Below are 12,191 nucleotides of genomic sequence, written 5' to 3'. Positions count from 1 at the left end.
TCTTTCTTGTGTTCTACCCTGTCACAAATATCCCACACCTCTCTCTCCTTTGTAATATGAAAAAGGTTAATTTCTAACTATTAATTGTAACGTAGTTGATAAGTTGGTTCACTCCTTTCACATGCTGGCTGACCTGATGACTATTTCAAACATTTTTTGGAGTGTTTTTCTTTCAGATTTTCAACGAGTATAGTTTTTCTTTTGTCCCTGTGATTTCCAGCAGTGCCATGACATACTGGAGAGTGCCTTTTAAAGTTGGAACACTGTTATAATTATTTCAGGAATGAACTGGCAAATGTGCAGAATTCCAGGGATAGTTATTGGAACTTTGTGAATGCCCATTTTTATTTGCAGAAGTAATTGCAACCATACTCTTAACCTTTTCTCATGAATTATGATTAAATCTTGTGTCTAGAATGTGCTAGCGGGATCAGGTATGTGTTAACTGTGCAGTGCACGATTAGTGTTCCTATTTAAGTGACTCCAGTTTTAGGATTCATTTTTATTTTGACATGTAAAAATGTCAATGTTTACATGTAGATAATCATCTTAATATTATTGTGTATCATAAAATTACTGCAGCGATCTGGAAAAAAGTTGCTATTAATTATGATTCAAGTTGGGAAATTGTATTTTACATATTATTAATGTACATACATTTTCAATATGATAGAGCTACAGAATCAGCAGAAGATGTTGAGAGCCTTAGACCACCTCGATTTATTCATGAAGATGGAGTAATTCGACCATACAGGTTGAGAGAGGCGATTGGCATGCAGGTCCTTCAGGTAATTAATTGTAATTACATGGTTATATTTGTTGTACAAGGATATTTCTAATATTGAAAATAAAACCACCTTGAATTTCTAAATTCCATGTGCATATATACCGTGCACAAGAAGTGCTTGCATAATTCAGGACAAGTTGATGTTTATAAAATATGTGCTCTGTAACTAATTTATTGGTGGCTGTATGCTTTGTCAGTATATTTATCCAAAAAGGCACAGAAAACAGCAGAAAAACTAACTAGTTATTTTACTTCTTTCCCTCTTTACCATGCTTGCAGAAAGGAAAGGCGTGCAAAGAATGGAATAGGTTGACAATAACCATACTGATGATTAATCTGATCAAATTGCTGTATACCATCAATGCATGCATTCATAACAGTCCAGTTATCTACAGGCATAACAATTAGTGGTCCTGTTAGTATTTTACTCTTTTATGGTTTATTTTTAGTTGAAAAAGTGCAAACTCGAAAATACATAGGGATAGACAGAGAAACGGACAGCATACCTGTATTGTAGAACATTTCCAACAAAAATGCATGCAAGTTGCACAAATCAAGAAAGGCTGAGAAGAGAATATTACAGAAAATATATTAGTGTAGGACATTATTTTGTTCTCTTAGTATTTGTTTACTTCCTCTTGCAGTTTTAATTTGGCTTTTCTTGCTGTTTTTAATTTATTGAGTGTTGTAGTTTGTATTTAAGAATTTCAGGTAATTGTACAATTGTGAAGTTGCTTTAATAAAAGTCTTGTCCAAAATCTATAGCTCTATTAATGTCAATCATCATATTGCATCAAATTTCCTTGTTTAACTCCAATCTTGTTGCTTTTTAAACTCATTATAGTACTTGATCTAATAAAATAAAATGTACAAAAATGGCTTTATAGTTTCTACTCAGGTTATATGAAGTTGATAGTTTTCTCAACTCCAATGTTCCACACATTACCAAAACATTAGCTGTGATGTAAATATGGCATGTTTTTAATTCTGACTATATCATTGTTGTATTTAAGAATTGAATACAATAGCGGCTTTGCTGTGTCCTGTCTGATATATTGAATGAGCATGTAGAATGTTGGTTTAATATGTTCACGTTAACTCCCTACCATTCGTGGTGGACAGTTACTGCAAATTTGGCTTCCATGGACACATTCACAAAAGCGGTGGCAATCAGCGCCAGCACCTATTGGACTTCTGAATATTCTGATGTTGTGCATGCTTACACGGTGACATTTCGGCAATTAAACTGATAAATGCATTGTTTTCCCAAACATTCCAGGCCATTGTAAATGGTTTTGGTGAAGAGCAGGCTCCATATCAACAATTTCAACAATAGATGTTTTTGTTGAGAGAATAGAATTTTGGGATTGATCCTAATCTGGAGGTGAGATTATTAGGCCAAATATTTCTGAGAGCTTCTGTTTTGTGAATACAATCAATTTGAAATAGATGGGAAACTATGTTAATTGGTTATTTTACATTTCTGTTCTTAATTTGATTGGGCAATAAACAGGATTGTTATCATGTAGGTTACGGATAGGCTGGTTGAGAAGGTAGATATATGCCCAATAAAACTAAATCCAAAATGTAGGGTTTTATAAAGGAAAAATGAAAGGCAAGTTCTTAAAATGTAATCTCTTGAAACTTCTCGGGGTTTAATTTAGTATCAAGACCTTATTAGTATCCATTTATCATAATTTCTGTTGTTTCATCATCAAATAAAAGCAGTTGGATTTATTCTCAGACTTGGAATACTGAAATCTCATCCTTTCAAACAATAATTGTATTTATATTGGGATGTTTTTATGATAATTGAAACTGCAATGATGCAATTTACTTGAAGGATTTTTTAATTGTATACAAAATCTTCTTGTATTTTTACTGATAGATTTAACACATGCAAAATTGGCAAAATTAATTGATCATAGACACTATTGCAATATGCAGTGGAGATCATATTTTCACCATACTGCTTTAAAACTTGTGAAAAGCTAATAAGCAGTATGTGTTGAAGTTGTCTGTATTTCTTGTACATCCTGTTTCATCTCACGCAAGTATTTAAAATGTGTTCTAAATTACAACAGTTTCAAATAAGCATGAGCAAATATTTTGTAACATAAAAATAAATGTCTTGACAGATAGGAAAAGTAATTCAAACAATTTTACAGCATTCAACAGTTAGCCATAATCTCTGCTGATGAGTTTAAAATAGCAAACCATTTTCTGTCGCATCAATCCATAGATTAAGTGGTGCTTATTTTAGATGTTCCAGAACAAATTAAAGTTTATCTTTATGAAAGAATACGAATAAGAGGGATTCCATTTTAAAACAATACTTCGTGAGTGTTTGTGATCAAATTGAGAGATTACTTCTGCAAATTTAACACACAATCCATTTATACCAACAAAACATTAGCAGTTAATACTCCCATGTTTTTACACCCCAGGTGGCAATATTATTTGCTTTTATTACTATTGATCATCATGTTGTCTTAACTCCCACTGCCTACCTGCATCCCTAAATATGTTGTATGGACTTAATCCTGGATTAATTTCATTAATAACACATTGTGTTATGTGCATTTGGGATATCAGTTTATGCCAATTTGTAGGTAATTTTCTTCAATTTGTGTTTGGAATATGAGCATCACTGACACAACTGTCATATTGTCTATCCCTTACAGCTAAACAAAAATTATGACCAGCCACCTTGTGATGCAGACCCTATGTTTAAAAACATCTGTAATGTTATTAGTTAGGGAGTTCCAGGATGTGTTGTAATATGGTCAGGATTGGGAAACTTTAATAGCTCACAAGCCTAAAATTCGTAAAGAGAGTTTAGAGCTTCTACCTACTCTTTATTTTAGGGACAATTCATGTGTAATGTTCTGATGAAGCTAGTTAATAAAATATTTAACCTCTCCTACACCGTCAGTTATTTGGACCAAACCAGTGAATAGGCTTTCTTAGAAAGTCAATGTAGACAATAATGAAATAGATTTTCAGGAATGAGATGAGTTCATTATGATGGTCACCACAATGGAGCCACGTGGGAATGTCATTATAATCATCCTGCCATTTCCACCCTCTCCTCCACCTCACACATCTTCCTGACCCATCTTTCATAGAGTCAATCGTCATGTTTTAGGTGCTTAAAACAGAAAATCCTTGACGCAAGGTAGTGATACTTTCTAGGTTGTTGTGTCATATTTACATAGATGCATTGGGAACAGTTTATACTGCTGGGCTGTCAAGTTGGTTCCAACATTGATCTTGGCTTGCAGAATTGAAAATACGTGACATATCCTACAGTTGAAATATAGAATGTATTAGTACCCTTCTGCAATTGAACATCAATCATTGAATACCAAAACTAGGCTGTGCCAAGGCAATCATTTCCTGAAAGTCTGCATTTGGAATCAACTGGATGGTCTCTTCTCAAGGAAGGTGGAAACCTTGAGAGTAGTGAGTTTACGAATATTTTGGTTAACACTAAACTGGGATACTTGAAAGAGATCAAATTAAATCTCCTGGAATTACTTGGATGTTTATAAATTCAAGTTGTCAGTGTCAATATCCAGAGCTGTGGTTGATACCCGAAACACCCAACTCCGACTCCTTGATTTCTTGGTATCTGACTCCAACTCAGACTCCGACCCCGACCCGTAGGTATAATAATAATTCTAAATCTGCTATGATGACATTACACAAGATGGCATTTCAAAAGAACTCCATGAATCATCAGGCTACCTTTTAAATCCATGTCCTTAAAGTTTTGAGTCTAATGGTTGTATCTATGCTATTGTGGGTTTTTTTAAACATAATTCATTATGCTAACAGAAAAAAAACATATAGGACTATGACAAATTAAAATTCCATTGAATTAAATAACAATTATAAAAGCATTACTCCAAAATTTATTAAACTAAGGCCACAGGTATGAGCTAAATGGCTAAATTATGACAAAATAAATTCTCAAGTAGAATAGAAATTAAAACTAAATGCATAGGTAGTTAAGTTTGCTGCAAAAGTACATACCTAAAATTTATTAATAATGTCCTTAGGAACAGAATTGCTTCTGCCAGATCCTCTTTATTGAAGGTCTTAAATCTGATTTAATTATTTTCAGTGCGGAGAACAGTCTCTCCACGCTGACCTGAGTGGGTGGTATGGCTGTTACTGTCATAGCTGCAAATTTTACTATTTCTGGATAAGCAGGGATGACTTCATGTACTGTAAGTTTAAATGAGTGATCATATTTCTCTACTTCTTTTAAACCACCAAGAAAATCTTGTTTAAATCCCATTAGTTTAACATCAAAAGGCTGCCTTTGCACATTTAAACGGGAATGTTCTCGACTGTTCAGTTTTATCTAAATATTTTTCAAAATCTGACTTCATCATTTGAAGAGGATGAGAAGGATTTGGTACTCCCATTTCCATTTTATGGTTCTGACTTTTCGGGTAGTAGCCCTTTTATCCGAACTACAACAACTCTTTTGCTTTAGCAATTTGATCTTCGCTCAACAAGATTCGGTTCATTGGATCTACGTGGACAGCAGCTAACAAGATCTGATTTTCAAGTAGCAGACCCTCTCTCTTCTTCATTGATGATACAATTCCTTTAGTAATTAATCCTCCAGTTTTGGATAGGTAAAATATTAAAAATTTCCACTCCCATAGGAATGTACCAGGAGTTAAATCCTCTGCTTGCAGCTTTTTGATGACTGCATAAGCGTGAGTAAGCAGAGCTTCTAATTGTGATACCTCCCTCCATTGACTTTCAGTCAGTAAGACCATGGGATTATCAATGCCTTCTAGAAAGGGTTTTAGGTCAAGCAAACACTTAACCATCATATATGTGCTGCCCCAGTGAGTTGCTTGGTCCAAAATAGCTCCCTTTCCTGCACGTCTCTGGAGGAAACATCAATTTTAGAGGTCCTGGCTGCTGAGGCTACATGCCTCCTCTTACCTATCAGAGTAGCTGCATGGCGTTCTTTCAATCCATCTTCTTATTGCTAGTTGCAATGTATGTACAGCTCAATGCATATATATGTTGGATTAGACAGAGCTGAGATGCCTCCTCAACAATATCACCTAAAGTTTCTTCGTTCTGTTCGATTTCTGCTGTTTCAGTTTCAGAATCTGCGTCAGAGATCTCTCTTTCAGTAGTGACTTTTTCTTCTTCAACTTTATAGATCTTTTCTATTGTGCCTAGCATATTTGAAGTATTATTAGTGATAATGCATAGAATCTGGTCTTTCTTAATTTCAAAATCTTTCAAAATTTCTTCCACTAAGTTCTGGAGATAAATGCTGTTATGATGTGCCTTGGTGTCCTTTACTCCTAATGTCCGAGTTACTATTTTATTGTTTTCATCAACAAATCTAGCATTGATGGCAAAATAGTTAACTCTGTGATGAGTGGTGGCATCCATTTTAATGAACATGAACCGCTCCTAAAGAATTTTTCCAAGCTTTTCCTTTTCATTCTTGTCTTCTTCAAGTATAAGTTTTCTGATACTCTCCCTTCCCAGAGAAACTCTTAGTTTCTTAGCCATTTCTCCATTTAGGCCTAGAAAGGCTAGTTATGAAAATAAAGTTAAGGCTACACCATTTCTTACAACAAGTTCGATAAGGTGTTGTCTGTGGTCATTGTTACAGTTACTTTGTCTGTGGTAATGAACCTTGTCAGTGATGCTGCATGAACCTTGTAAATGATGCGGGTTGTCCCTCAGGAGATTTGTTTTTTGATGACTTTAATATAGTTGTAAGATTTTTATTGGTTCGTGTATCTTTCTCATTTACAACTTCTAAAATATTAGGGTGAAACACTGCAAATATCTTTTCAAATTTAAAGCTCTTGTTGGAGCATTTTTATCAGAGCCAGAGAAACAACTGAGTTTTATTTCACACAATCTTTCACCATCATCATCATCTTCTATCATACACTGACACACAAAATGTTTTTCATCTGCAGTTATTGTAAAATATTCAAAAACAGCAGATCTGGTTGGAGTTTTTGCCATTGTAAAAGGGGCTTTAGATTTCAAACTTGCTAACTTGGGAAATTTGGAATTAACTCAAATTTTTTTCCTGAAAAAGAAAAGAATTAATGACACGAGTGAATGAAAAGTGCCTGAAATTGAATTATTAACATCTTTTATATATCACAAAATACGGGGTTAAAGTACAGTAAATACCGCCGGAAAAACTGACATACTTAACTTACCTTCACTAACTCACTTTAGTAGTCTCTATTAATTGGTAATAATTAAATAATTTGGGGAAACTTGTTTTAAGGGATTAGGGAGGTCGAGGGGGGCAGTTTAGTTTAGGTTAAAGGGGGAGGTCAAGGGGACGCAGCCTCCCTGGTCGTTTAGGTTAGGTTAAAGGGGGGGTAAAGGGGAGACAGCCCCCCCCCCCCCGTTAGTTTAGGTTAGGTTAAAGAGCAGGTCGAGGGGGTTGCAGCCCCCCGTTAGTTTAGGTTAGCCAGTGTTTACTATACTTTTACCTAAATGAGCCGTAACCTTTTTCCTTCATTACCCAACCCCTTACTAATCTTTTAACCTAGAATATTGTGTCAAGCATCCCACTGAAAGTAGAATTGTATTGTATTGATGAAAAATTACCAAATTCTTTGACACTTTGCCAAGACTAGTGTTTACTGCTGTTGAGAAGGAATTCATTATCACTGACAATTTCTTTTGCAGTAAATCATGAAAATTCATAATCTGTATTCATTTATAATATATTCCCCATAAATTACTAAATTTACCTTTTGATTCAGAAATTATCCAGACATGTTCACTCAGTAGCAGATGGAGGGAAATCAGCTGGTGACGGCATTTGTTTATGTTTTGTTTCTTGTCGTTCTGCCACCAGATGGCAGCACTGATGCGATTTCTCATTCTCTCGGGTGGAAATAAAGTGTGCGGTATGTTTAAAAAGTGGGATTTTTCCCAATTTACGTAGTCTCTGAAATTTATGTTGAGGTCGGAGTCGGGACTTTTTTACCGACTCCCACTCTGACTCCAGCAGCACCAAAATTACTCCGACTCTCTGACTCCGACTCTACAGCCCTGCCATTAACCACTACCTCAGGGAGACTTTATCTCCCTGATATGTTGCTCCTTGAGGTTTAAAGCATTGGTTCCTAATTACTCCTTAGGGATAGGATCAATAATCCCTTTATTACTTCCTCTCTCATCTGGATTCCTGTGTTTTATTTGCCCTGCTTCCAATGCCTATTCTTCAGCTACAACTAACGCAGTGCATGTAGTTGCCATAGAAATAGCTACTTTGGACAAGTAAAATCTAGGAGAATGACAGTGCACCTTAATGTCATGGTGGTATGTTTTTGGAAACTCATCCAGAGAGTCTGATGGGGGTTGAAGGATGTTAATAGCTGTTTAAGTCGTGCAGTGAATGTTTGTTCTTTGAATGTGAGAGGCTTTTTGGGGAAGATAATATACAGTGTCTTGTAGTTGCTCAGACGACTGCGGCATCATTCTAATTTGTGACTTAAGGCATGATATGATGAAGTGACTTCATGAGTTTTCTGCTGGTTCAGTGGAGTCAAAACAAGTTGGAAGCCATTTTTTTCTTTTATTTCTTCTATTTATTTGTTAGATCTATACTAAAACTGATTGAGGGAACAGTCACTTTCGTCCCTATTATCATTATATGGACTCTAGCTAGAAAATTGAGTCTGAAGCTGAAGATATTTAGATATCCAAGTTCCTTATTTAAATGGTCCCATCTTTCAAGAACGTTGCATACCTTTTGGGAAGAGGGAATTCTGCTGTAAAGATTTTCAATACGTGGAAGGCTTGTTTCAGATTATTGATCCATTCCGGAAAGCTGCAGTTTATTGTGCAATTAACAATGTTCATCAATGACTTAAATAAGCTTCCTCTTGGTCTGTTCTGAAATTCAAAGTTTAATAAAATTGACTACTTTCAAATAAATCTTTGCCTGCCTTGAGATATTCGTCTTAAGTTCCTTGGAATTACAAGTATGTAAGGGTTTTTAGAGACTCAGAATTGTGGTAGTTAGCTGGGATTTTGTATTGTTTCATGATATTGATTTCCATGGAGCGCTCCCCCTCCCAGGGCTGCAGATGTGAGACAGGAAGGTTTTTAAAATTATTTTCCACGATTAGGATAATTCCATTAGAATGCTTTAAGGATTCTATATTTCAACATCCATTGCAGATTCTGATGTGTCTCACGTTTGATCAAAAAATGAGACAAGGAACAATGTCTTAGAAAATGTCTTTCAGCAAAAGTACTTTGGAATTCACCCAGGGATGGCATCAATGAGTAGTTCCTCACCTATGTGATTTTTAGTTTGCGAGGCAACAAAGGAAAATTGTGCATTTTCTTTTGCACCATGGGATTGACTACCGAGTCTTAGGCATCACAAGCCAGGGTGCTAACAATTAACTCCCAAGTAACCAGCACTAGAGTCCATTATGACTCCTACGTCATGTTCATGTGTTTATGAATGTCACTTAAAAGACATATGGACAGGTACAAGGATAGGAAAGGTTTAGAGGTATATGAGCCAAAGATAGACCCAAAAAGCTAGAGTAACTTAGAGGGTCAGATAGCATCTCTGGAGAAAGGGAATAGGTGACTTTTTGGGTCGAGACCCTTCTTCAGATGCGATCAGATGGGATGAGCGTCAGTGGGACATCTTGGTTGGCATGAACAGGTTGGGCCTGTTTCCGAGCTTTGTGGCTCTATGAATATCAATTCTGTAAACTGGTCTCTTGGTGATTTGTTCCCAATTTGCTGCAAGGGTTGCAACTGCATATCTCTAGATCAGGTCAATCTTCGTGCAGTATTGATTTAATACTAGCATTATCAAATTGGGCTGTGTTAAACGTGTGGAGAATATAAACATCAACAGAGGTTCAAACAACACCCGTCTATATATGTTAAAGAATAACCTGTTTGATGATTGATTAAAAAAGAAAAGGGCTGTCCTGAAGTTTGGTGGTTGTTATTTGCAGGAGGTCTCAACATATTTTATGTTTACAGAGAATGCTGTGGCTGAGTTTTGATTTTATCATTAATAATTAACTTCAGCCATATTTTCCAAAAATAGATGAAGGTGAACTGTTAACTATTCCTCTCCTCCTTACAAAGTGACAGAGACAATAAAGAAAGGCCCACAAAACGGTAACCCTGTCAGAAGGACGAGGGGAAGGAATGACTTCAGAAAGATTCTTTATCCATGACAGGTTTTCACTGGAGCAAATCTGAGTGCACCTCAGAAGCAATGTGTACTCAGCTTCAGCAGAAATATGCTGACTAATATCCACCATGTGTTGCAACTGCCATTACAACCACAGTCAAACAAAGCCTCTTTCTCAACGGTTCAGGTAATTGAATCTCTTTATTTTTCGGCTGGTTCTGGGTACTTCAGCAATATTATCCCAATTTCTGCCACATGTGCATTAGAAAGGTCTACCCACCTGTCACTTGAAACCTCAACATGTCCACAATAACATCTGTAGTGAGAGAGGTGCTACTAGCTTAACATAAGTAGACCATTGGTATTTTTCATATCTGCTTCTAGTGCCTGTACCATTCTAAAGGTGCCTTGCGCGCACTCTTGCTCTCTCAAATGGTCTCTCATTGCAGCAAGAGGACATCGTCCTGATTTTTTTTTTAAATCACTGCAATTCCCCACCCACCTTCTTTAATATGCCCACTTTAAATAAATCAGAATACCCAAGCACACATTGGAATTTTTAAATTATATTTCATCTTCCAAATTGAAAAAAAATCTGTCAATTCAAAACATTATCCAAAGATACTTGTGAGGGCCCTTAGTACCCATCTTTGAAAAGCTTTAACCTGTCCTGTTGCTTTGAAGTCATGCTCCCCATTGTTACTGACTTGCAGTGGTCTTTTAGGATGACCTTGGAATAGTTCTGGATTTAGAGGACATTCTTTGAACTGTAATGTCTTGACCTAAGCTATTGCTGATCATGCCAACTGCCTAACAAACAAATGGGAAGGGTGCGATCCAAGATGCTGTCATCCTGAGAGAGGCCAGTTTATTCTTGACATTCTTCCCACTTTTCTAGGGTTCAATCTTTGTAACCTTTCAGAGGACAGATTGTTAGATTAGGATGGTAGTCTCAAAGCATCTTTCAGTGCCATCAGCCAGACCAATGCTGAAAGATGGAGAGATGAAATTGCAGATCATGGAATCTTAAGCAAAACATAGTGATGGAGGAACTCAGTCGCTCAGGCAGCATCTGTGGAGAGAATAGACAGACAACGTTTTGTGTCTGGACCCTTCAGACTAATTGTACGAGGGAGAAAGTTGGAAAAGCGAGGTGGGGTGGGACATAGCCTGGCAAGTGATAAGTGGATACAGATGAGGGGGGTTTGATTGGCAGATTGGAGGAAGTGACAAAGGCCAGAGGTGTAAAAGAGACAAAAGAGGTGAAAAAGAGGCAAAACATTGGATGGAGGGATGAGGGTGGAAAGGGACAGGAGGAAGACAAGAGTGGGGAATAAAAGGGATATGGGAGGATTCTGGGGTGGGACATGAATGAATGGAGAGGAAAGGAGCAGGGTGACTGGGGTAGGGGATGGAAAAACGGGGAGCTCACCGAGATGGAAGTGGGGTCACAGGAAGGAAAGATGGGATGGGGGTGTATTGCTTGAAGTGGGAGAATTCAATGTTCATACCATTAGATTATAGCTACCCACGGGAATATGAAGTGCTGTTCCTCCAAATTGCAAGTAGACTAACTCTGGCAATGGAGGAGGGCAAGGACAGAAAGGTCAGTATGGGAAGGGGAGTTAAAATGGTTAGCAACCAGGACAACCAGCAGGCCTTGATGAACGCTTGGTCACCTGGTCTACTCTTGCTTTCACCGATGCACAGGAGGTCACAACAGGACCACTGAATGTAGAAGCGAGGTTAGAGAAGGTGCATGTGAACCTCTGTCAAGTGAAAGAGGTGGTGTAGGAACATCTGTGGTTGTTGGAGAAACTGAGGAGGGGCCAGATCATGTGGAAAGGAGAACAGATGAGTGGGCCTCTATGGAAAGGTTGGGGACAGAAACAAGCATTTTGGTCCAATTAATCCATGCTGACCAAGATGTTCATCTAAGCTAGGCCCATAACCTTTTAAACCTTTCCTATCTGTAAACCTGTCCAAACATCTTTTAAATGTAATTGCATCTGTCTCAACCACTTCCCCATGCAGCTAATTCCATATGCACACCATCCTCTATGTGAGGCAATTGCCCCTCAGTTTCTTTAAAACTCTCCCATGGGTGAGTGCAGTACTTGAAGCTGGACACCAAAAAAGGTCAAACCTGCTCATTTAACTGGCACCTAAACCTTCACTGAGCATTCTCTCCGTCCAGGTGTT

General features: G+C 37.2%; 1 protein-coding gene across 3 annotated transcripts in view; it reads left to right on the top strand.

The window, feature by feature from the left end:
• Nucleotides 1-12,191, top strand: part of vps13a (vacuolar protein sorting 13 homolog A) — a 283,176-nt gene that overhangs the window by 239,893 nt on the left and 31,092 nt on the right. For 2 of the 3 annotated variants that reach the window (XM_078396225.1, XM_078396226.1), the window contains one exon: nucleotides 674-788. In XM_078396225.1, coding sequence (XP_078252351.1) covers nucleotides 674-788 — 115 coding nt within the window. Of the gene's footprint in view, nucleotides 1-673; nucleotides 789-1,066; nucleotides 2,513-12,191 lie in introns of those variants that run through there. The other variant, XM_078396227.1, reaches the window with a different exon arrangement.

Source organism: Rhinoraja longicauda, chromosome 3 (assembly GCF_053455715.1).
Source record: "Rhinoraja longicauda isolate Sanriku21f chromosome 3, sRhiLon1.1, whole genome shotgun sequence".
NCBI lineage: Eukaryota > Metazoa > Chordata > Chondrichthyes > Rajiformes > Arhynchobatidae > Rhinoraja > Rhinoraja longicauda.
Note: the sequence above shows the minus strand (reverse complement) of the source record. Positions and strands in the feature narration are given on the sequence as shown.